Here is a 27265-nt window from a genome sequence, read left to right on the forward strand (position 1 = left end):
GAGAGTGAGGTGGGACCAGCCAGCAGTGCCATGGATGACTGCATGAGGTGCCCTGTAGGGACCAACTTAATTACGTGTGGGACAGGGTTGTGCAGCCTGCTACCTACTTATTCCAAGGGACTCCCTCACCACCACTTGGAAGCATAGTAAAGTCATAACTGTCCAGCCCAGCTGTCAAATGTGGCCTTTTAGAGGGGTTCAGTCTCTCAGTGTGCCTCCCTGCAGCATGGTGCGCCACTGCCATGCCATCCTCAGTGTCAATGCAGCTTGCTGGAAATAATCTACTCACAGCCATAAATCTTGAAAACAAGACTCCACCTCTCTTGGGATCCAATTTATTCAGCATGGTCCAGCTCCCGAAAGAGCTTCCTTTTTGTTCATCCCCAGGTTTAGGGTTTCCAAAGTCCTCCTTTCTGGGATTGCTTGGTTCAAGGCCTGGCCTCCACAATCTGCAGGCCTGCCCCATTAGTTTAGGGTTTCCACAGCCCTTCGTGTGTGTGTGTGTGTGTGTGTGTGTGTGTGTGTGTGTGTCCTGGTAGAGTCCTCCTCTTAGCGAGCTCTCCCTCATTGTGCTTGGAGCCTCCTTTTTGATTCACACACCCAGTCCTCTTCCCAGGTGAGGCTAATAAACAAACACCTGTTGGGGCCAGCTGGGGGAGAGAGAGGAGCCTTGCCCCTCCCACTCTCCCTGGCTCCAGGCCCTTAAAGGAACAATAGCTTGGCTTTTTCCTATATCTTTCCCCTCCCACACATGAACTGTTCCCAGGGACCATCCTCCTTTCACCCAGTGTCCATTTGGATTATTCTGGACACCCTGAATGGGGTAACTGACCTCTCAAACTACTTCTTCTTGACTTACAGGCCTGTTCAATGCATTGCCTGACACATTTCTCTACTTGAGAGTGAGGGAATTTTAAAGTGGTCATGAGTCCCAATGACACTTCGCAGCTGTCACTGGGGAGATGTGGAAGGGCCATGTATTATAGTTGGTTAGAAAACAGTTATTTTTCCTGCAGAAAATTTTGACTCTTTGGAGAAAAGTAGGATGAATATCGGGGAGGGGAGGAATAATACTTTTTGTAAACAAAGGATTTTTTTCAGTAAAAATCAGTTTAAACTGAAAACAAAGGGGTTTATCAATAGGGGAGAAAGAATTCAAGAGGTTCCTAAGCTACAGGTCTCAGGAGGCACCATGACAGCATTTTCAGATCAAAATATTTTTGATTTTGGGTGTTCAGTTTTTCAACGAAAAATCAAAACATTCTGCAGCAGGCTGAGACTTCTCATGAAAAATTTCATTTTGTCAAAAACCCAATTTTCCATCAAAATGTTTTGACAGAAAATGTTCAACCTACCCTACATGTACCTTGATGTAAATCTCTTCTCTGACTCTGCCTTTCCAAGTGCTGGTGTCATGGGGTGGAGGATGAGAGCAGGGTATTTCTCTCCAGACCTCAGTCATGAGAACTCAGTAGGAGCAGATGGGATGGTTCCCTGCATAGCATCAGACCTGTTGGGAGGATACTCTCCACAGCACCCAAACTCCAGTAGGAAGGAAGAAAATAATCACTTTGTTCCCACATAATTAAAGCAGTCACACCACAAGCTTGAGGGTTGAGTAGCCTCAGCAGTGAAATAAGAATATGGAGTTGCGACTCCCACCATTCACATATGTTGTCATCTTCTCCCCTATTCTGGACTTTCAGTTCCACAAGTTTCTGATATGGAATTACTCTTCTTCCTTTTGACTTGAAGAACCAAGCTAACTTCTCTCTTAGATGTATTGGCCTGGCACTTGTCCAGCATCTGTGGCATTCTGGGGTTAACACTCAGAAGATAGCTAATATTTTAGAATGAATAGAACACTTAGGCATTAGAGTATCTCCTTGACTTTGTACAGATTATGCATATGCCCATGCAAATTGAATACATAGAAAATATGATTTATATAGCTATACCACTATAAAAAGATAATGTAGGAAATCATGATGCAAGCCCATAAAAGGAAAACAAAAGAAGCAGTTTTAAAAAACACACAATGAAGATTCTCTCGCAAGATGAATTTTCTTTTAAAATTTGCATGAGCTTGGTAATGGCTCATTAAGCCTGACCATTAACATTAGTTTGATGAAGCTGGTTTTTAAATTTCATTTTATCATCCAGCCTTAAAATCTCTGTGGTGTAAAAGTTATCATGAGCCAGTACTTCTCTTTTTACGACTAATAATAATGGTACTTAATACTTACTGAATATAGAACTTAACAAATGTTAACTGATTAGTCCCCACAGCACCCCAGTGAGGTAGGTAACTAAGCATTAATGAAATGAAGAGAAAGGAAGTATTATTATGGTTAAGTTAAATCCTCAAAACCTTACTCAATTTTTACTCTAGGCCCGATTCTGATCTCATACCTGTGTCATTAAGGAACCACTCCTTTGATATCAGCATGTGTAAAACTGGTGTAATTGACATCAGAATCAGGATTTCTGTTCTTACTCAGACAAAACTCTATTGAAGTCAGTGGGGCTTCTGCTTAAATAGAGTGTAAGTGTGAGCTTCAGAATTTGGTCTTTTATTATCATTAGAAGGGGAAACTAAGGAGAAAAAGATGGAGATTTGCACAATGGCACAGGAGTCATTTTCAGAGTCAAGATTAGAATGCAGTTCCCAGTACTGTGCTGTCGTTCAGGAGATAAAATGGGGAATATAAATAGTTCTTTAAAAGATTGACTTTTTGTGTGTCCTTTGAGATGGGCTTGTTACTATAAGGCTAGCACAGATACTGCTGAGAAAATACAGCTAATTACCACACTCGTCTATGTATTGCACTATATTTGTTTCAAATAATGGGTTTCTTGGATCCTATGTCTAATAATTTTAATTTTGCAATATCAGATTATACATATTTCCTATTTTAAATACTGAGTAAAAATTACTAATCTTTTCTTTAGTCTGTCTTGTACTGAGATAGATTAAAATATTTGTTTTTGTTTAAAAATTTTTGAGTTGGGAATAATGGTTCCATTGTATATTAAAGTGTTTCCCAAAGCCCTGCTTTCAATGAGGAGAGATTAACACCTGATTCAGATTCAGACTATCACATTCACAGAGAGTATGGGAGTAGCATCGAGGGAGGTTTTTGAGATTATGATCCTGTGCTTAGCACAATAATGAATTAGTTTGCAAGTATTTCCAATTCTCGGTTCTATCTCTGTCATGAGAATTTTAAGTTCTCGCATCTTCTGTTCTTATTAGTCTGTGTCATGAGAATGAGTTATTATAGATTTTAATTTGCCTTATATAGATTCCTCTTCTCATTATACATTCTTGTGATTATACCTGTAATAACAGCAAAAATTGGCACTTCATTAATCTATTCTCATGATAAAGACCTGAGATGAAAAACATATATAATACAAACAATCAACTCTCTAGACACACTGAAGATTTTAACATGAACAAGAAATGGCATATCAGTTATCCTTTCTTATGGTAAAGGGCATGAAACACTCTAGACCTTGTTCTTGTGATAACCTGACCATTGTAATTTTGTGGTTCATCTTGAACACTGCAGCAGGCAAAACTGGAAATATTGCATGTAATCTATGGCCTTCCTTAGACAATACATGTATAGTTTTAATCTAATTAGCCCCTCCATTTTAGGTGTGTTGTGAATTAATTACATTTGAGTTGTATGCTATATCTTTAAGGCTTTAATTTGGGTTTGTTTGTTTTACTGGCCTCCAGCATTGCAGGAGAATGCGTTGATTGGCTGCATAATGATCGAACAAATGAATATCCAAAATACATGAGCATGTACTAGCTTCAGCAGAGATTTGCATTCAAGTAGCTGAGCATATTTGAATGTAAATTTTAAATGTGGAATGATGGATCCCCCTAGAGCTGTTTCTCACCAAAATTTTATGAAATTGCATGAGAGATTGTCAAAGTACAGAACTGAATTCAAAGGGTAAGTTTTTGATACCCTATCTAGGAACAGCCGCACTTCCATTATTAATATTTTGTGTTGAAAATCTGCCAATAATAAGAGAGTTGTGGATAACTGAAAAGACACCATACTGAAAATGTATCCCAAGGTAGTAATATTGTGCTCTTTGGAATTCTGCTTAGAAAAAACAAATTTGTTTATATCTCCCCAACTTCCCTGTGTATAGTCTTTGGAAGATCAAGTATGGGACCTGTTACGTGAAGCAGACAAGACTGCAGAGGAAAACCAAGAGCAAAGCCAAGTGTATGATGCCATGGCACAAACTCTGGGGGATGCCTGGGATGCCCTCGTCGTTATGCTAGAGAAGCGAAGAGCACTTCTGAAACTTACTGCAGTGTTTTTTGAAAATGCTCTGGAGGTTTGTATTTAAAATGAAATGGTGCTTAATTTGAAACAAATCCCAATTCCTCCAAGAGTTTGTTGCATTCTATTTCTACTGATGCAAAGGCCAATTAATTAAAAAAAAAAATCAGCTGCATTCCTGTTTTGGGGTATTCCAGGATGAAAATGAGCAGAACATTTAGAATGAATATCTGTAAAAATGTGATGTCTCTTACTAATGTTTTACTTTAAAAAGTAGTAGTAGTAATGAAAAATAATTAAAAATTAGTCTGTACCTATATACTGCACTAGGCAGGGACGTGACCCAATAGATCTCTTTTATTGTCTAAGATTCAAATTATTTGACTCTTTGATGGCCAAATTCTTAAACCCATGATTCAAGGCTGTGCATTAAAATGTGTGTTTGTGTAGTTATCATAGTTGTGCTTGCAAATAAGGCATTGTCTGTCTAGCTATCTGAGCACAAATTTAAGAACTACATGCTCAGCAGCACAAAACCAGAGTCCAACTCCTGAAAGATAGGAGATTAGCAGCAATTCTCTCAATCCTATCCCTCTCCCAGCCTGCCCATGTCCCTGTATGTCCCACCCTACTTGCTTCTGCACAGGCAGCTCATGCAGGGTGGGACTCCAAACCCAGGGGTATGTACACTCCCTGCACAGCCCACTGAATTCAACTATCCCTTGCTTTTGCATTTGCAGAGAAGTGGGCTGGTTTTGCCCCAAAAGTTGAGTGCACAATTACAAGGGGCTCTCAAGTCTTTGTTTCAAAGAGTTTACACGTGGGACAAGAGCAGGAGTGGGAGAACAAGAGTTGTTTTAATCCACCTTCTTGGACCCCAGATCCTGGGGCTGATTCTGTACTGTCCCGATGCCTGGTAGAAATTAGAACAGCAGCAGGACTGAGACAAATTCTGCTGATTCCCAGTAGTATCCACAAGTTATTCCAGCAGCCAGGGATCAACCAGATGCAGAGATGCCCAGGCCAAATCCTAACATCAAGGAGCCAGGAAGATAGTAGCATAGGAGCCACTATGGTAACTCACCACCTCCATAGTGTCCCCCAATGCAGGGGAAATCCATAACAGACTGGTTGAGCTGCCTTTTAGCTGCTCTGTGCCATGGTCTGGCCCATTATGTTTAGTCATGCATACATTAGACACAAATGTCAATTGTCCTATAGACTTAAATGACAATACTAGAATTTTATTTTTGAAATGTTTTTCTTTTAATGACAACATGCAATTCGGTGAAATATTTGCTTTATTGTGATAAAGGATGGACATTATCTCATGGATATTCTTTAATGAAAATTAAATTCTGATCCCAAATGTTGAAGCATAATGGATTTGTTGTATAAGATAAAGATCATGAGTAAAAGGGTGGAATGTGAGAATAGGCAAGCAAAGCAGAGAGCTTCATTTTCATCTTCTTTAATTTTATCATAGGTTTCAATATCCTTGATGACACTGAAGTCCAACTGTGAACTTTAATGATTTGGTCTTCCTTAATTTAGCAATCCAGTTTCTAGAGATGGCACAAAGCTGCAAAATTCAAGTCTAGATTTTGAACAACCCAGTGTTTGATGTGGTCAGGTCTGGGTGCTGGTCACACTTATAAGGATAGAAGTCATCTGCAGAATTCAGATTCTGGTCTGGGTTTGGATGCTGATCCAAAGTTCAGGGGGTTTGGAGTCAGGGTATAGTAAGGGCTCTAATAAATACAACTAAGCATTTATCCCATTGAAGGAGCAGTATGACACCAGGAATAGAGCATACAATTAACCAAAAGAATAACCTGATGTAAGCTGTAATGTTAATTCACTGTCGAAATCTTTGCTAATGCAGTTAAGATTGGCCAGCAATGCCTCATACCCTTCCAGAACATGAAACTTGCCTATACAAAACCCCCAAAATACCAACTCAAAGCACACATCAGCACTATCTATGGCTGGTCAGCTTGGCTTGAGCAATATCGTCATTCCAACTTTTACCCTAAATAACTTGTTAAATATGGCTTCCAGTAGCTGATATCAGTCCTAAGCAGGTGATTTCAGTTTAGAGAAGTTCAGAGTCATAGTATGAGTCCCAACTGTGTACAAAAAGTTATAAGAACTGTAAAATGTTGATCTCACAATAGGTGGCTCTATCTCCAGAACCCTTAGATCAAATAATCTCAATTTTGGACCATTACCTCTCCCCTGCAGCCCCAGGAGACCTAGCAATTTTCAGGACAATCTGAGAAAGTAGTTGGATTTTAGAGCACTTAGAAAAATCAACTGTTAAGCAGTAAGCTAGCCTCAACGTTAATGATCAAGGTGCTATGACCTCACTGTAATTTGCTTATTAATGTTTTACCATAACATTAGTGGGTTTAAATTTACTACCAATTTTTATCTTCAGAAAATCAGATTGACAACTGCCTCCAAAGTTTTCCCCAAAGATGACTCAAATTTGGATTTTAATATCCCAGGGAGGATATGGAGGAGAGCCTTGAATACAATCTGATTGGGAGGGGGGGAAGCTTCATTCAATATCTAATATGGAGGATTTAAAAATAAACTTCAAAATTCATGGAGGGCCTTTAAGAGCACTTTATCAATGGACTTGGAGGCAGAGAAACCATAGGAGAGAAGCAAAGCCTCATAAAAAGACAAACTGTAATCACAATCCCATCAGAAAACATCCAGTAAGACAAGGGATCAATTCAAATCAGAACTTCACGAAAACAGAGGACAAACAGCTGCTCCCAAAAATGTATACTGGGAAGTTGGAATTGATAGTCACCAGAAATATTTAATATCCTTCTTTGCTAGTCTGAGAATTTGCCCCCGAAGGCACAGGTTAGATGTACTGTGACATTCTGTACTCTAAGGATTGTTGTATTATGCTTTTTCTCTCTTTGTATTCCTAATGTAGTTTGCTATTAAAATTGACCAAGTGGAGGATTTCCTTCAGAATGCCCAGGAGTTTGAGAACACTGAATCTTTGAAAAATCTCCTTCATCAACATGAGCATCACACAAAAGGTAAGGAACGGATTCCTTTCTTTGGCCAATAGCTCACAGTCACATAGTCGGCTGAATTTCTAGGCTTTGAAAGATATTTTTGATTTTCCCAAATAAATTCTTCCTTTATAAAATCACATTTGCTATCGTAGTTTCTTTAATTGCAAAGCGAACTCAGAGAGTGAGTATTGTTCAGTGCTTGGCAACGTCACACCTGCTAAATACAGATCTGACAAGCGCTGTTAATTAATAATGGTTCCCTAAACAACTGTTCCTACTCTCTCTCTTCTCCCCTTTGCTGCCTCCCTATTGTTTCCCTTACTTCCTCTGGCTCCTCTAACTCTTCCCCCTCCTGGCTTCCCCACACTGCTTCTTCATCCAGCTGCCCTTTCCTGTGGAGTGAAAGTGGAGGTGGGGGAGCATTCTGGGTGGCTACCAGCAGGCCTGCTATAATCCTGTGTCCCAGGGTTGGGCTCTTCTAGAAGCTTGGGGTGGGGAATGACACTTTGGTGCTGATATCTCATAGCAATCCTACAGCATCTTGGGTGTGCACACGGGGAAGTACTTTCTGACATATGCAGCCTCCTACATAACAGTTGAGCTTTTGAAAGTGTATGGGGCAAGAGGAGTGGAGCGGGCTGGGAAATGAGCTACTGCTCGCCTCTAGACACCCTCAGACTCCAGCTGTCTGTGTTGGCTTCCCTGATACGTGCTTCTGGCTTTGTAGAGCTGCAGTCTATATAATGCCCCTGCTGAATTGTCTTATCCCCGTGTGCAGTGAAGTTCCATTAACAGCCTAAAGTGAAGTTACAAGCAGTCAGATGGAAACCAGGAAATACAGTCCTCTACCCCACTTCACCCCCCAAAACATCTCATGTACCTCTCACTTGCACATCTATATTTTCTTCTCAATACTAGACAAATTTCTACAAGAAATGCAGCAAAAGGGCCATTAATCTTAAAATCAAGATCTTTGAGTAAAGCATTTTCTGCCATGCCACCATACTAATCTTTTAAAAGTGGGGGGCAGGCTGTAATCCCATATAAATCTGGGATTTTTTCCACAAATTCATACATTCCAGCCGTGTAATTTTAACTAAATGTTAATGGAAACCTGTTACAGGAAACCTAACACCTGGCAGAAAATATAAACTGCAGTTGATTGTTCAGTAGTAGAGTAGCAACTTGAACATTTTTGCATTGTATAAGAAATCTAGCTGCTTCAAATGCTGGCACTCTGAATCAAATGCAATTCTACTCAGGAGACTGTAGTGAGTTGAGCTCAGGTAACTTTAATATGGGCTTGGTGGTCCCAGTTCAATCTTTATTGAACTGAAGTGCTCATCACACAGCAATTTTAGCTTGGAATACCTGTCAGTGACTGATTGTCATTGCTGAAAAGAGGGTCCATAATTGAAACAATCAAATGAAATTGTTTTCCAGAGGGAAGATAGCCTTGAGAAGGATGGGCTCTTACCTATAGGGATAGAAGAAGTAGCAAATGTTCCATTTCTTCGTTGTTTATATCTTTCCAAAGTGCTAAGAATTTGGAGGATGGATAATCATATAATTAATGAAAATCGTGTTTGTATTTGTCTCTATAAGAAAGACGCAGCCTACTTAGCAGTAAAGTTGCTGGAGAGAATGGCCTTCTTTACGAAGTGTTGGAGCTACCAGGCTGTGGTGACGAATCTCTTAAGTTTAAAAAGGAAACTTAGCTGTGTGCCTGGAGCGCACCTGATTGGGGGTGGCGAAATGAGTGACTTTGCTTTGGAATTATCCCTGTTAAATTCCAAGTTTTTATTCTAACATTTATGGAGAAACCTCCTAAGAAACAAAGGGTTAGTCACTTCACCCAATAGTAGTAGCAGACCCAGGACAGCTTGTGCAGGATGTCATCTTGTAATAAATGTTTTGTGTACTACTGTCCTCTGCTAGATGGACTGTTTCAGACTTGTTCAGATGCTTATTAGAGCTGGTTGGAAATTTTCTGATGGAACATCTTTCTGTTGGAAAATGCTGATTGGCCTAAATCAAAACATTCCACAGATATGTGATGATTTCAGTGCAATACAGATGGAAACAAGGCAGTTTTCCTGATGGCTTGGCGACCCGAATTTACCGGCTCACAGATCCTTGGTAGCCTCTCAGGTGGCCTGCCAGAATTGCCAGACTCCCAGACACTGGGGCAATCCTTCTAGTGGACTGCTGGGGCTTCAGACAGCTCAGGGAGTCTCAGAAAGATTTTGAAAAGGTCAAAATCAAGTGTCATTTCACCTGCTTTCAAAATAAAATGTTGGAATTTACATTCAGTGGAGAATTCTGACTCTTTTTTTTAATTTTATGATTTTTCCATGGAATAGGAATTTGTTTCCAGACCATTCTAGTGCTTATACTGAAGGTTCTTTGGGCTTAGCTAGAGAGTGGAGCTTCTTCATAGCTAACTATGATTGGCCTTGGAAATGCCTGAGTATTTCTTTCACCACCTCTACTTTGAGGAACAGGACTCTCACCGAGTCCCTCTCAAATACACCCATATTAATGACAACAAAATCATTTCCATAATACTTAGCCTGTCACTTTGGCCTTGTTCAGAAACATTCCAAACTCCTGTGCTGGCTTCCCCATATGCACCACATCAAATTAAAGTTTCCTGTCCTTGACTACGAGGCCCTGCATAGTCTGACTTCTGTCCATCTCTCTGCTCTTATCTCCATTCATGCTTTGAACTCTCTCACTTTCTGCTGTTCACAAGTTGTATGCATAACTACTCCCTGCAGGTACTTTTCTAATGCTCATCTACACACCTTATTGCATGCTTGAGACTCCCTTCCTCAGTCACCACATCATTCTCTTCTTCAAATCCCTCCTGGAAATACCTTTATCCCAGAATATTAGTCTTTTTTGCAATTGCATCACATTATTAACCCCCAAATCCTTTCCAGCCTAACTAGCTATTCCCCATTTTGTAGTTGTGCATTTGATTTTCCCTTCCTGAGTGTAGTATTTTGCACTTGTCTTTATTTAATTTCATCTTGTTCATTTCAGACCAATTCTCCAATTTACCAACGTCACTTTGCATTTTAATCCTATCCTCCAAACTGATAGCAACCCCTCCCAGCCCTATGTCATCCGCAAATTTTATAAGAATATTCTTCACTCCATTATCGAAGTCATTACTGAAAATATTTAGTAGTTCCAGACCGAGGACAGATACACACACCCCCATTTGACAGCGAACCATTGATAAGTACTCTTAATGTATGGTTTTTCAATCTAATTTGTTCTAGATCACATTTCCTTAGTTTGCTTATGAGAATGTCATGCAGGACTATATTGAAAGCTTTACTAAAATCAAGATATATCCCGCCTACTGCTATTGATTAGGTCACTAACCCTATCAAAGAGGAAATTAGCTTGGTTTGGCATGATTTGTTCTTGACAAATCCATGTTGACTGTTACTTACCAACCTACTATTCTCTAGGTGCTTACAAATTGCTTGTTCCAGTATCTTCCCACAATTAAAGTTACGCTAACTGGTCTAATATTCGCTGGGTCTTCCTTTTCCTCCTTTTTAAATATTGGCCCTTCTCCGGTCCCCAGAGACTCACCTTCATGAGTTATCAAAGGTAATCACCAGGGGTTCCATGGTTGCTTCAGCTAGTTTCTTAGATACCCTGCAATGAGTTTTATCAGGCCCTGCTGACTTGAATACATCTAACTTATCTAAACATCCTTTCTCTATTTTGGCTTTTATTCTTTTCCCCCTTACTATTAATATTAATTGTATTGATCATCTGGTCACAGTTTACCTTTTTAGTGAAGACTGAAGCAAAACAGGCATTAAATGTCTCACCCTTTTAGATATCATATGTTGTTAGCTCTCCTTCCCTGTTAAGTAGAGTACACTTTCCTTCTCTTTCTCTAGTTCTTGAAGTATTTATAGAACCTCCTATTATTGCCTTTTATGTCTAGCTACGTGTAACTCATTTTTGCCTTCACTTTTCTGATTTTGTCTGTACATGCTTATGCTATTCTTTTGTACTTATTGTCAGCAATTTGTCCATGATTCCACTTTTTGTAGGTTTCTGTAGCGGGATGGTTACCTGCTCCTGCCTTTTGGGGCTTAAAACAGCCCAGAAGAGGGCTGTGGCTGGGGCAAGAATGGGTAGGCAAAGGCAGCGGGTCCCAACCCCTTTGCCTATGATGAGTGGCTGATACTGCAGTCTGCTCCAGTGAACAGGAGCTAGATGGTGACTGGCAGTAACTATATTCTGAGGTGAAGTGGGGGGTAGTGGGTTGGGGGTTCCCCAGGGAGGGGAGACCCAGATTGGTGGGGGACTGCCATGGGGAAGCACCCCAATTAAAAAGGCACGGGGACCAAGAGGACAGGCGGATCACGGGCCTGCAGAGGGTGCTCCTGGCTGGAAAAGAGCTAATTCTCAGGAGTCACCAGCAGGAGGCACCTCAGGGGTGAGTCCGCACGTCTACAGATTCCTTTTTTATTTTCAATTAAAAGAGCTCTTGATGAAGCCATATTGATCTCATACCATTTTTCCAGTAGTTAAATATATATATTTAAATATGCTAAAATAATGCTTTATAGATTGAGTATATTGGTAAAAATTAGCATGTTTTTTCATGTGTAATCTTATTCTTACAGAGCTCTTGGAAAAGTCACTGGCCCTTTTAAACAAAAGCCATGAGCTGACTGAATTCATAGAAGAATTCAAATCTGATGGGCCTAATGTAAACTCTGAGTTGATTCAAGGAGCCCACAGCAGCTGCTTGAAAATTGGCAGTCTCCTTGAGCTGCTACAAGACAGGAGGAGGCAACTGGACAAACATCTGAAGCAGCAACGCCAAGGACTAGAGCAGGTTCTGCAAATTTGTCATTGGCATCACCAAGAAAACCAGGTATGATATACAACACTTAGGGCTGACACAGTAAAATCAAGACTCTGTTACATGTGGTGGGGAGACTTACAGGAGAAGGGATTCCTGTGTATCAGGATGATAGTTTGTCTCACTGATTTGTTTACTCTGATTTATATTTTAAGCATGTCTCCCGACACAACTTTATTTCTGGTCTTTCCTAACTTTTGGCTGCTTGATTTTCCAATCTAAATGTTCTTTTAGTGTAGTTTTTTTTTAAAATTTAATTTTCCAAGTTAAAAAAAACTGAACTCCCCCACAGAAATGTGGAATCATATTGACCCCTACACACATGGGTTATCAGCAGGGTTCAGACCATTAGCTTCACTGCACTTACTTCTATCGCATGAGTTGATGGAGCAACTGGTGACTGCAATAGACTGTTATCATCTTTGTGGACCAGTCAATAGAAGGAGAGAGAGAGACTTTGCCAGTGGTTTCACAGCTGTTTGCTAAAAGCAGAGAAATATAGAGCCTTGAGACTCCTCAGTTCAGTGCCAGCTTCTGGAGGGGAGTGTGTTCTAGTGGTACTCTTCTGTCTCTGTGCACGCTGCCTGCCCCTTTCTCTTCTCTTGCAGTCAACCCACCCCCAGGTCTTATTTCCATCCCCCTCTGCTCCTATCCGACTTCCCCGCACACACACACTCCAGTTCTTGCCCTCCTCCCCCTCTGTGGCTATATACACCCAAGCCTGTCTCTTTCTGCTCACCCTGCCTCCTCAGCTTCCTCCCCCCTTTTCTTTCTATCCTCCCACCCCTCTGCATTCAAATGAGGCAGGGGCATGTCCTGCTCAACTCCTGCATCCCTAGAGTGGAGTTCACTCAATGAGGATGGAATCTTTGGGCAATGTGGCTGCCGAACTCTAACAAGTCTCTACTGAGTATGTGCAAGTAGAGTTTTTTAAAGGCTCGGAACTTGGTCAAATCTGGATGACTTTCCATAGGAAATGCAAACAACACATCCTGATACCAGAGCGAGCTCCCTGCCAAATTGTAAATCTTTGCTCCAAAGCAAAGAGTTGATAGAGCTTCTCAGTAAAACAGTTATAAGACATTTTTTTAAACGTGGGCAAAAAAAGTATTTTTCCTGAATCTTGTTCCCTGGGCTTGTCTACACAGTGGGGTTTATTTCACACTAACTGCAGTTTTTTTCCAGTTAAAATGGGCTCACATTCACCCAGTGCGACTTTTTTTCTGAATCAAGGGGCCTTATGAATTGGATAATCCACTTTGAAAATGGATTAGGTTCATTTCAGAATGAGTTTGTGCAGAAAAAGAAAGCATCTGTATTTCAGATTAACTTTTCAGTCCTCCCACTTGTATCCCACACTGCATTGCTTCACATTAGGACTGCCCTGTCTGTTTACCTGTGTCCTCTCTAGTGCTCTGGGGTCATGTTGGCCAGATGTCACCGCCCTCTTTAAATGCTGGTGCATAACTAGGAGGTCCCAATTTGCAATTATACGGTACTGGAGCTGTATATCCTTTTCAGTGTAATCAGCATTGTAGCAGCCATGCCTGGTGGTGCTGCGGTGCAGAAGTCGTGGATTTCCTTGCTATCTGGGGTGAGGAGATTGTCCACTTCTGTCTTAACAGCAGCTGCCATAATGCAAAAGTACGTGAACATATAGCAAGGGTATATGTCTCAGGACACAGCTCAATGCCATTGCGAAGGAAAGGACCTTTGGCAGGCTTATAAAAAAGACCAAGGGCAGAAACAGGACTTCTGACAGTGCTCTACTACTTTGAGGAGCTGGATTGGATTTTTGCCAGGAAGGCCACCACTGAGCCCCAGTATGTTGTGGAAAGTGCTGAAAGCACCAAGGAGGACCCCAACCAGGACTCTGATGAGATTTCCCCTGAAGGCCAGGAGAAATCTAAGAGCCAGAGCCAGGCCCAGAGAAACAGACAGCACCTGGACTCCCAGCATGATAGTGCTGAGAAGGGAACCTCTGCCAGTAAGTATTATGTGCTACATTACTATAAAACTGTATGAGTGATTTTAGCAAATGCTTGGCCCAAGTGCCTGATGGACAGGGTCATTTTGGGCAAATGTGAGCTAGGATCCTTTCTGAGCCAGCTCAGCTTTACCCCGGCTCCCAGCATGCTTAAGACACTGGCCACATGGGGAATTCCAGCTCTGCAGGGATTGGTTCCCTGATATTTTCATTTCCCACTGCCATGCTGGTATCTACCCCCCAACCTCCCTTCCATTCCCCATCAAACACCACAGGTGGGGGGAACATTTTTCCCCCATTGCCTTGATTAAACCAGTGGTGCCACAGAGGTTTTGTAAAACAACATTGTAATGTAGCCATGTTTACTGAAACATCAGTTTCAGGAAAAATATGATATAAAAATACTATTTTTCACAATGCCCTGAGCTTTCTGGTATCTTAGCACTTTGAGGTATATTTCCCAAAGACAGAGACACTAAATCACAGAGATAGTAAGGGACTCAACTAGTTCTAATCAGACTCTCAACATCATTAAGCCCTCAGGTTCAGAACACATACAGCAGAGCGGTACTTATTTAGCAGTGCATTTTGTGTATCGAGAGCAGGTAACAGAAAACAGAATTTAAGGCAAAGATAATGTGCGATTTTTGGCACAAACAATGCAAGACACAGCAGCCTTCTCAGGGCTACCTTTATAGGTAGAGGGGCCCTTCCCGTCCTGCAGCACTTTTGAAGGGACCATTCTGGTGAATAACATCACTCGTTGCCCTTTTGAATAAGCCACTTTACTGCCTCTTGGTGAGTCAGATCAGAGGAATATCTTCCAATGTAAGGACTGCTTGCAGAGTTGCCAATGCAATTACTAACCTGCCTCTCTGCAAACCCTCACACACCCCTCACCTACCTCCCAAAGCCTCCAGCCCATCCAACCCCCCAATCCTTCTGTCTACCCCTAACTCAGGTGAAGCCCAAGCCCAAACCTCCAAACCCTGCTGCCAGTCACCAGCCATGCACCATACCAGCAGCTTTGGATTAGAACAGGGTTCCTAGGCAACGAGGAAATAATGTGGAAACATTTGCAAGTTGCCCCCAGACAGGGAAGAGATTATGGGAATGGCATTCCAAAACTGAGGAAAGAGTCATTTCATCATTGCTGCCCTGGAGACTTGAATTGCTTCAGTAACTGCTTTTTCTGTTTGTCAGCTACCCCGGCTTCTGTGTGTGACATCCTGCAGCCACCAAAAACAGAACGCTTATTAACTGCAGAGTGCCTGACTAATCTCCAGGGCACGAAAAGGAAGACCAAAGATGAAATATTTGGGGACCTTGAGACAGCATCCCAGAAGAGGGATAAAGAGAGACAGAAGTGGAGGGAAGCTCTCCTTGTGGAGAGACAGAAGAACAGAGAACTGGCAAGAGACCCCATCAAGCATGATATGGACGTGCAGAAACAGCTCCTGAAGACGATGCAAAACCAGACTGTCTTGATGGAGAACGTTTTGGGACAATGTTCTGCCACAGCACCACAACCCCCTGTGCCCTGTACCGTTCATTCCCCCTGAAGCATCTGGCACCGGCCACTGTCAGAATATAGGATACTGGGCTAGATAGATCGTTGTTTTGACCATAGTATGTCCAGTCAAGCCATGTCCTGTAGCTCATGGAGAACAATGGATACTGGGAGCAGCACTACATTCTTAATGCTCCTGCTACAAGTAGTTCTCTGACGACAGTGAATTCTGGGATCCCTCTTTCATCCCCACAGTAACAAATTATAGTTTCTTCTGGCACCATTCTACATCTCCGTACAGAGGCGCAACAGTCAGACATCCTGCCTGTACACATGCTTGTGACCAGTACAGCACATGTGTGTGTACTCCACACTGTATGGCATGGGCCCACAGCTTCACTGTAATCCTGTCTAACAGTTGCACTAGTTTATGTAACCATGGCATGATTTGATCAATACAGGTTATTTGTGACAGGACTCACCAGAGTTTCATAACATACAAGTCCCAGAGACCAAATAAAATGTTCTCTCCAAAAATAATTGCACAAAGCATTTTTAAAAAGCAAAATACACTTCTGGTTCACTAAATTCATACGCATAGAGTAAAGAAATGCAGGTACAATGTGTAATTAAATTACGTTGCCACATTTCAGCTTTTAGCCTCAAAGTAGGAGCATGGGGGATCTTGATCCTATGGCCCTGATGATTTGCTGCAGATTTCAGAAGAAACCTTTCTGGCTGATCACAGCATTCAGCAAGTCTCTGCACTTCTGCCCTCTACCCACTGATGAGGCTCTCGCCCTTGCTCTCACAGAAGTTGTTCAAAATACAGCAAGCATTTATCCCATCAGGTAGATATTTCTCAGCAGCCTCCAGACTCATCATGAGACAACTCCATCTCCCTTACAAATGCATACTCCACTGTCATTCTACAACTGCTCAGAGTTTGTAGTTGAACAGGTCCTTTCTCTTGTCCAAGTGTCCAGTAAATGGCTTCAGAAGCCAGGGAGCAGACAGTAAGCTGTGTCTCATAGAATGACAGGAGGAATGACAGTACCATTTATATCCATAGTAGCCATGGGAGCAAATTTTCCATATTTCATTAAAGACAACGGATGCGAATTTCAAAAGATCCTAGCAACTTGGACCTTTTCAAGACCACCCCACTTTAACACTGATGACTCTTCTAGGCCAGTGGTTCTCAAACTTTTTCTTTCATGGACCACGTGAAAATTGCTGAGGTCTCGGTGGACCACTTACTGATCTTTCCAAATGTTGTTTGTACTGTTAGCTACCTGTTGTAAAGCGCTTTGGATAAAAGTGCTATATAAAAAAAAAACTTTAAAATTAATGTTTTTTTGTTCTACAAATAAAAGCACACAACTCATATTTTAATATCAGTAGTCTTACCTTTCTAGTGCGATGGATGCACCCTCTCCTCCTCTTCCTCCACGGCAGCCCCCAAGCTGGGGCTGGGAAGGAGGGGGGTCTCTCCCTCTCTCCGCTGCCACAACAGCCACAGAGCTGAGGCTGGGAAGGAGGGCCTTCTCTCCCTGGCAGCTGCAGCTGTGGAACTGGGGAAAGTCACCTCTTTCTCTGGCTGCCACTGCTCTGTACATCCCAAATTCCCACCACCCCATCTTCTCACCCCACTGCCCCCTCCCACCTACCTCCTATCCCTCCCAGAGCTACCACCTCACTTTACATGTGCATCTTCTCTAGGGTCCAGGCACCTAATTAGTGGAGCCACACCTGTGAGGCTCCACTAATTAGGTGGGTGGCCCTTCATTGTCTTGTGTGGCTGCCCAGGCACACACCCTAGAGGGAGCTATCTGTGGACCACCTGAATGGAGCTCGTGGGCTACTGGTGGTCCACGGGCCACTGGTGGTCCACAGACCACAGTTTGAGAACCTCTGTTCTAGGCCTTGGAGCTCCATGGAGATGCACCCCTTTCTGCTGATGAACTCTGAGCCCTGAGGTGAGGATAAAGAATAGGCATATGAGTTTCATCAATGGCTTCAATACAATTTGGAAATTCCAGCTGTGCAAATCTACTAATACCCTCCTGAGCTTTGCCAAACGTTGACACATGCTAGCAGCACCTTTATAGCAGCACACTGCTCCATGACAGTTGATCTGCCAACACCAAATTGCTTGCTTACTGACTGGTAGCAATCTGAGTTGGCAAGTTTCCAAATGGTGATGGCCACATGCTTCTCCACTCTGACAGAAGCTCTCATATTGGTGTCCTGAAGGATGAGTTCAATGTAGATCTCTAGGAAAGTGCCCTTTGTCACCCAGAAATTCTTCCTTCACTGCAGGTCATCTCAGGACTACATCACTATCCATTTCCACTTTCATGAGTCCAGAAATGGCACTCAATCAAGTGAAGCTGCTCCAGGCAAAGTTTTTCCACAATTAGGCTGCTTGATTTCTTCCTCCTCCTTTAATGAAATTAGGTTGCCAGTGCAGTGGCTGGCTTCCAAAATGACCCAGGTATGTGATCGCATTTACATGTGCAGCTGCCTCTGTGTATTAATGAGTGCCTGGACCATGGCACAAAGCAGAGTTCCCTCCATGCTGGCTGACAGCAGTTTTGAAATTGGCCCTGATTTTCAAAAGATAAGTGAATTATAAGATCACAGGAGAGTAATCATGAGAAAACAAACAAAAAAATCGTCCTAAAACGCATAAAGCCCAATAGTGGGACAATACACTATGGGATCCCAGCCAAGAATGCCTAGTGCTTACTCCAAAAAAAAAGTCATTATCAGGTGTACACACTGATTCAGTGAGAATTAGGTAAAAGCAGCCATATGGATGCAATTATCTTGGAGTTGTTATTCTGCAATGTTAGTGCACCCAGACCTAATCCACCAGAACAAAACAAAACAACAATAAAAATAATGATCTAGACAAACCCTCAGAAATAGCTAAGGACTTTAAACTGAAAGTTTCCTAAAAATTTAGCCAGGGCAGGCGCTCACCATGGAAAATTTCAGTCTGAATGTTTAAAGTTAATGGAAAGTATTGGACAACCTTAATTGTAGGCAGTGCTATGCACTCCAGCTCTGCCTAGAATATTGATTCTGCAGGGTTATGTACCTTGGATGTCAAAATCAGCTCTACCTTTTTTTGCATAGTGTGTATATGATCCTCCAAGTAAAACATTTTACAACTGGTGAGGTACTCTGGGGAGTTGCTAACCTTATTCTGAAACATCAAGTATTATAATTGCCAGAGGCAAAACTGGATTTCTTGGTATCATCCTGGCTAGATGGATTACTATCCTGTATGAAAAATCCTGTGTTCCTATGGAAGTGTTATCTTTCCAGCCTATAGAATGATAGCTTGAACAAATCCCCTTTTTCAACCAAGATATTATAAAAGAGAAACTGCTAAATAAGAGGCCAGAGCTATTACTATGAAAATCATGAATTATCATCTAACACTTGAGAGGCATGATGCTGCTCAATTCTGCTCTGGCTGCTGCTTTGTCTATATCACCAGGAAACTGTCCAGCAAAAGAACACACCTTAAAAAGTAATGTTATTTCAATTCTCAGTATCTGTGATAAATTCTCAATGGCTACAACTGACGTTTCAAAACAAATTTAGCCAAGTCGGTTGGAAATGTATCATATTGCAAAGTACACTTTCCAAGAAGAAGGGTCCTTTTCTAAATCCTTCTTCAAAGCTTGGAAGTACCAGGAGTTAGTACTCCTAGCTGTGATGCTTTCATCAACTAAATGGTCATCGCAGCTTTATCCAAGTATGTCAATAACTTACAGGCAGAAAGAGGGGTGCAAAACAGAAGACTCTCTGCAAAATACTTTGCTATCTTACATTGGGTAAAGAGGGGAAAATACTTTGAATGAATTTGCTTTAAAACCATACTACAGAATCTCCCCAAGACGTAGGGTGGGGTGGAGTGACGTGCAAATTTGGTCAAACTTACCACAGATTTCTAGTTGACCTAAACATTAATGGACAATTATCTTTCACTTACAGAGTGTCAAGCTGAATCCAGCCTAGTTTGGGAACATCCAGAAAATCTTTACTATCTGGTTTAGGGTGACTAGATAACAAGTGTGGAAAATTGGTACAGGATAGCGGGTAATAGACTGTAAGAGGTGTCTATATAAGACAAAGCCCCTAATATTTGGACGATCCTGATATTAGAATGATCCCAATAATATCAGGACGTCAGATCACTTTAATCTGGTTGCTGTTTGGTGTATGTGTGTGTATGTCCATTTTCTGCAAAATGGGTGTTGACATCACAAACACCACCATTACAGCTGATATCTACTGGTGATAGCTTGAGGAGATGGGCTGTAGCTCAGATAGAATGCTTATTCAACTACCTGCCTTGTCATGCCCAGCTGTGATCCAAGGTTGATGCAGACTAGCAGGCAGAGTCAGGTCCTTGCAACACTGTTCTAACTATGGACCTGTAAGGTGTCAATCTGGCACCTTACGCAACATTCATGCACAATTATGGAACAATAAATACTCTGGAAAATTAACTGGTAGAACTTATGACAAAGTGTCTTTTAGACTTATGCATATGCATTTTTAAGTACTGGTTCTCATAGCGTCACGGCAAATCTGAAGTCTAATATTTTGCTCTCCCTGTGTGTGCTGAACTTCCACTAATGTCAAGTGGAGTTCTACACCTATAAGGAGAGCAGCCTATTGAAGTCTGATTGACGCTAATGGAAGTTTGGAAGACATAGGGAGAGCCGCATATTGGAGTCAAGCCTGCTGTGAACATGTGAGAGTAGATTTTTACCCTTAATAATGCCTGTGTTTTTCAAAGGATAAGTATAAAACACAGACGTCTCCCTGATCTGATTTTGAAAGAGAAACTAAGCAAACGTGAAGATCACAATATATATTTCCTTGCCCCGAAGAACTAAAAATGCAACACCTTCGTTCTGCCTTGAATTAGAATGTGATGGTCTGATAAGCATAATCATAACATGTTTTTCTTTATCAGTATTTTCAATATGTAAAAATGTACCTTGTTTTACATTTAAAGAGCTGACCTTCCTTTTCAGATACAGCAGCATCTTATTTTGCTGATAATCTCCTTCATTAATGAAAATCAGAGGCAGATTGGGCTATTCTGTGCATAATTAATTTTCTCGGCAAGATGATTTATGAATGTAATTTTTCTCAATTGTGCCAATCATGCATATATGAGACAAACAAATAAATTAAACTTAAGCTATTCATGGTCCCTGGGTAAAAGGTTGTGTCAAGGGCAGAGATAAGGGTTAAGTCAGATTTGTGGGACAGCATAGCACACCCTCATCTGCAGTCCATGCAGACACATAGAAGGGAAATGATCCTTCTTTTTAAAGGAAAAATATTAACCACTGGTAGTTATCAGTTCTTGTGTTGTTAAGAAGGTAGAACTAACAGCCCTGTCACGCCTTGGTGCTGAATTTCATTTACTAGCAATTTAATCGATGTAAAAATAACGATGCTAGTGCAGTCATTTAAAGGTTCTGTTATGGGATCTTTACCTGAATGAATGTGACCCACTCTTTTCTCCTGGTGATCTTTACACAGTGGGCTGGGTTAATAGCTGTATGTTCTTTTTTACTGAAAGATGTTCAGCATGCAAGACTGGGGGACTGATTTAACCGTTATTGCCTTCATGATACAGTTTGGGGCCATAACTGTGTTTGGAAGCTGCTTTCAAATATAGGCCCGGGTTTCCATTTTTAGTACCAGGCACAGTATGAGCTGAGCAAACCCTGAATGTCAGCATGCACAGGTATAATTGGGAAGCTCCAACAGTGACCAATGCACCAGAACTGCTTGGATTTATGGAAGAACTGTCTAAACAATCTATGTATGCTCTTTTCGGGTTTTCCAAAAGCTGTGTCCCCTATGGTCTCTGCTGCTGCTGCCACCTCCTAGAGTGAAGGAAAAACACTGGCAGGTTGGAGACAAACCTAGACATTTTCACCTAACTCATAAGCAATTAAAAATGTGCATAAAATTTCTGAGTAGACCTTCATAGGTCTTCAGATGTGCTCCCAGCACTTTCTGTAAATGGTTTTCATAAAAATGAAAAATTGATTACATTTTACCCTGAGTGCAGGAATATTTAGACTGGAACATACCAGTAATTAAATTATTAAAATCTGTTTAGTCAGATTTGTTTAAAATGATCCTTTGCTAGCTACCTGGGGTGAAATCTTGGCCCAATTGAAGTTAATGGGAGTTTTCTGAAGACCCCTCCCAACCCCCGCCCCTGGTGTATTTATAATTGTCTCATCACTTGCAATATCATTTATTCTACAACTGGTATACTCATGCATACACACGTTTCATGCAAGAACACACCTTTCACATATCCATCACTGACGAAAATGAAGCTTGTATTCTGGACCAAATTTTATGTTGTGCATATCATCATTAGACTGGGATCAACAGTAATAATACACAGGACTTTTCATCTTCAGACATTAACTAATAAACTCTTCTGTGAGAGCCAGAAAGAGAAGATTGTCTTCCTGTTAGAGAAGGGGAAATAGAGGCAGACTTGGGATGACACAAATCAGTATCAGAACCAGGAGTGAAACTCAGAACTTCTTAACTAAGATCTCTAGATCTTCTGTCTCAAGCCTCATTCAGATTTTAGCCTAGGGCCCCAGCCAAGTCAGCTATCCTGGGTTTAAAGCACCACTGAACTTGGATGAGATGTTTTTGTGTGTGGATGGGTGAAGGTTAGGGGTAAAGTGCATGGAAGTGCTTAAGATAACTCTGCAATTACCATATTTTAACTTACAACAGTTTCCAGGTACAGATAGGAATCCTTTCACTCCTACTTCCATGGGTAATTTATAGCAAATATTGTGGTCAATAGCATGCTGTAAGGCTGTCATGCACTTAGGGTTTTAAAAAATTAGTAGTTTTGTTTATCAGGCAATCAACATGCCCTGTAGCTTGTGCACAAAAAATAAAAGCCTACTAAAAAGAAATTTCTGAAAAAATAGAATTCTGTGGGCTTCTGTCTTAAAAAATACCAAAGATAGCTCTTGTATAATCTTACACTGCTAATATCGCTCATTGACATCAGCAGTACTTAAACCCCAACTGCTTACACTCTTGATAATTAAAATAGACATTGCCAAGTAGCTAAGGGGTGAGCTTCTTACAGTAACAGAGTTAAAGATTTTATACTCCTCTGCTCAAGTCTATAGAAGCATGAGTTTGTTTTGGCAAACAGCCAGTGTTTTCCATAGAAAAGAAAATTGCCTCAATTTACAGGGAAATTCTTCTTTCCCCTGTAGCATACGCATTCAATTTTATTTTGATAGACATGAAGTACATGTTTTGTATGTCTTCTTCCAGTATAAATGTTTTCATAATTTTGTATTGCTAAGTGTATGTTTGAAAGGATGAGGAAAGGAAAGGTTTCATGGTTCAGAATTTTGGTCTGATTCGTACGTTTTAAATTTGATTTGATTCAGTCAGGTATGTAAACATTATTCCAAGACTCCATTGGGCTTCCACCTCATCCTTTCTTTCTACATAATCAACTTTCCTCCTTATAGGTCTGTCTTCATCAAAGGGTGACTTGTACAGCTCTAACCCCATTTTTGAGAGCACAAAATAACCAGTGTCATGCTGTATTCCAGAGATGAGCCAGGTCCAAATGCCTCTAATGCTGATCAAAGTGTCAATCTGAACTTTGTGACTTGGGTCCACCTCTACCACAAACCTTCCACTGAGAATGAGTGCTTGTGAGAGCTCATCCTCCCTTGAAAATGAAAATATCATGTGCATTACCAAATGTGAATGGCTTTTGTGACAATAGTTCTCACTTAAGATGACCAGGGAGCAAATGTGAAAAATCAGGACGGGGGTGAGAGGTAATAGGAACCTATATAAGAAAAAGACCCAAAAATCGGGACTGTCCCTATAAAATTGGGACATCTGGTCACTCACGTCTCACTTCGCACTACCTTGGTTTTTGTTCAAATAATTAAAAAAGAATTATTTTTTGAATTGTATTTTTTTTAAAGCAGGGCACATACAAAACTCCCATATGCTTTTGTTTGTAACATGTATCACCAGGATACTGTGCAGAAAAATGAGGTCCCCGGTGTGTCAATAAATAAATAAATAAATAACTTGGAAGCGCTTTAGAAAGTAGTTTTGAGACTCTGCCATCAAATTAAAATTTAATTACATTAATAATCTGTTTACTTTCCTAGCTCCGTTGAACTCCTTAGGTAATTTGCCCACTATATTATTTCAGATACGTTGCAAGCATTTTTTTGTTATAAAGGTTCTTTTGGTTTTTAGAAAAATGTAGAATAAAATAAAATTTAAAAAAGGCCTCCACAGATGCAGATCTCAGGAAACTCTTAGAGATATGCTTTCAAGTCTATATTCTTCATACTGTACAAAGGAGTTTTAAATGTGATATATAGAATATGGTAGTGGCTTTGCAAGACTTGAAAAAGATTGAAGCAGGTCTCGTAGGTACCAACTGATTCCCAATACTATTTTAAAATGCAAAGCTTCACTCAGGGATCTTTGCCATGTGTTGTTTATAAGGTACCTACTGTGCATCAAGTAGAAGTAGATGCAAGTCATTCTGGGCAATTTATGAGATACATTAACTACTGCATTTGTTTGCTGAATATTCTTGTTACAGTCAATCTAGCAAGCTGTAATTGTTTTTTGGAATACAAAAGATTACAGTAGCTTCATTGAATTATTGAAGTTATAGTTAGAAAAGACCTATCAGGTCATCTAGTCATTGCTTTTTATGCATCATTGTAAATATGCTCAGATTTATAGTCACCTACTGTACATGAATGAGCATTTTTCCTAGGAAAAATGTATGATTTCTTTAGCATTTTAAACTATGTATGTCTTCTTCCACGTTACTGCTTCCTGATTTTTCTATTCCTTCAGTATCACCCACCGTACTGACTGATAAATCATTTGACATACTGTATGAAATCAAGTCGTTTTGTTACATATATTCCCACATATGTGCACTTTGACACATGATCTATTTCATATAGGTATATGAACTTTTGAATTAAAATATGAAGACACAGTGCTATGTATCTAAAATTGGGGCTTAATTTGTAGACTAAGTTGGTTCACTTAATACACCTGAAAGTTTGGACAATTATTTCTCAGCTTTTGAAACTCTTCTCAACTCAAAAATCTCATTTTTGTTTTTTATCTAGGTAACATCTTGGTACAGGAAAAATATGAGTGATTATCTACATAAGCAAAATCTAGGCTCATCTTTAACAGAAAATGAAGAGCTACTTCATGAGCACATGGAAATGGAATTCAAGGCTAAGGTAAGAAATATGAAAATATTAAAGGAAAAAACTAACATACATTTTATATATATATATATATATATATATATATAAAATACACACACACACACACACACAGAGAGAGAGAGAGAGATGATGTGTACAGTCTATATGTTTGTGTATATGAGAAAGAAAATCTTATTTTAAATATAACTAGTATTACACACACTGTTCTTGGTACTGTTTTTCTCACCTTAGCTTTTCCTATATTCATGATAATATAAAGCAATGACAAAGTAATTGTACATTTTGTTTAACTACCACCTTTCAATATAGTGGCCAAATAACTAGATATGTCATTTAGAAATAAAAACAACATTGCAAGGGCTTAAGGGAAGTAGTTAAACAATTTGGGAGAGTTTTGATAATGGTAAAAATAGGTGTCCAGTCACTATTACTGTAATGCTTTATCACTGAAATCTGCAGATCATGTGGCAACAAAGTGGGTATAATGTAGGTTTCAAGAGGAATTTTTAGCAGTATATCTGAAATAACGTGATGGGACAATTTTATTCCTCTGCTGCATAAATGATGAGGGTGGGTTAAAGATTATGTTGATATGAAAAAGAAATATATTTACAAACCAGAGAGCATAAATATTAGAACTCTCTTGCAGTTACTTGATTTTGATGTAAGTGTAATAGTTCTCTAAAGTGCTGGTACAATACAGTGAAAATTGCTTGGTGTGCCATTCTGGACTGGATGTGTTCAGAGAACTTGGCTCACAGAGCAGGCCTGTTTTGTGCTAAAAACCTTTTTTCATATAAAAATGTAAGTTTTTGAAAGGTAACTGAACTTACGAGACTGACCAGGTATTTGAATGGCTGGAGTTATATTTTCTCTAAGCTTTTAAGGTTAATAGACCATCAGTTTGTTTCCATAATTTATAGTTAACTGCTTCAGTGCTACCAGGTAAGCGGGGGAAAATGCACTTCTAATGTCATCCCAAGCATCTCATACATCCTATTTGAAGTGGCAGGTTTTTTGTCTAGAAAACATTCGTTCTTAACAGCATATCACCACATTCTGCTGCAGGATGCACACTGCTGTGAATACCAGCAGTGATGGGGTTAAACAGTAATGATTGAGTCACAAGGCATTTCCAAAGGAATATTATGACCTGCTGGTAGAAGTTGATGGTCTGGAGTGCCATCAAGGCTCACTGAATCCAGCTAGTCATTAATCCCCAGGAAATTCATTGCACTGAAGTTGTTGTTGCAGTTTACTATAGCAGTTGAAGAAATGTCACAACTCATGTTTTAAAAAATAAAATATGCATTTTCAGTCTGTACAGCAGTGGACCCTGATCCATGGCTGGCGCCTCAAGGAACTATCACAATAAAATAATTTTATTTATTTATTGCTTATCTAAATAACTCTTCCCCTATATATTAGCTAATCAGGTTGTTTGAATCATCCCACAGTATCCCCATTCTTCATCTAATGTTGTTTTAGAGTGTTGATTAGCATTGGAAGCTTTCCGTACAGAGTCATAACTTAGGGCAGCTTACTTTTATCCTTCTGTTGTTGTTCTTAGCAGCATGTTCTAGCTCAGGGAAATCAAATGCACTGAGTAGATCTTGTGGAATATATGCCATGCTTCTGATGTGAAATGTGGACACACAAGCTAGCTTAAGCTGCACACAGCAAATGTATTACAGAAAGATGAGCTACAGGTCTGTGTATCTGTTACCTTTTCATTGTACTAAACTGATGATATTACAAGCAGTGGGAAAGAGAAATTTGACACTCTGCTATATTTTATTTCCAGCTTGAGTATTCAAATGAGTGTTTCTGTAAAATTTGTTGGAATGGTAGGAGCTTTTAGTAAATGCCATCACTAGACACACTGATGTTTTGCCTTGATGGCAGAAGCACACCAAAACATAATCTGATACCAAGTTCAGAGGTGCTCCCAGTTCAGGCTAAGTAATATCAGCACAATTTCTTCTACAGCACCTCCCTGTTGGTGACTCCACAGTGGAACATGTCCTTGTATCTGTAAGTCCCCAGTCCCTAGTCTTTTGTGGAACCTTCCCTCTGATATAAGGTTATCATCTCTTATCTCCAAACTGCAGGGATGTCCCTTTAACCATGTAGTAGGCTCATTTCTGTATCTTGGGATCCACTA

General features: G+C 40.4%; 1 protein-coding gene across 2 annotated transcripts in view; it reads left to right on the forward strand.

The window, feature by feature from the left end:
* The window catches only part of CCDC141 (coiled-coil domain containing 141), a 146395-nt gene that overhangs the window by 23803 nt on the left and 95327 nt on the right, over window positions 1-27265 (forward strand). For both annotated transcript variants that reach the window (XM_032783824.2, XM_032783827.2), the window contains exons 3-6: window positions 4177-4368; window positions 7270-7378; window positions 12022-12275; window positions 24994-25113. In XM_032783824.2, the coding sequence (XP_032639715.1) occupies window positions 4177-4368; window positions 7270-7378; window positions 12022-12275; window positions 24994-25113 (675 nt within the window). The remainder of the gene's footprint in view (window positions 1-4176; window positions 4369-7269; window positions 7379-12021; window positions 12276-24993; window positions 25114-27265) is intronic.

This window comes from Chelonoidis abingdonii, chromosome 10 (genome assembly GCF_003597395.2).
Source record: "Chelonoidis abingdonii isolate Lonesome George chromosome 10, CheloAbing_2.0, whole genome shotgun sequence".
NCBI classification, from domain to species: Eukaryota; Metazoa; Chordata; order Testudines; family Testudinidae; genus Chelonoidis; species Chelonoidis abingdonii.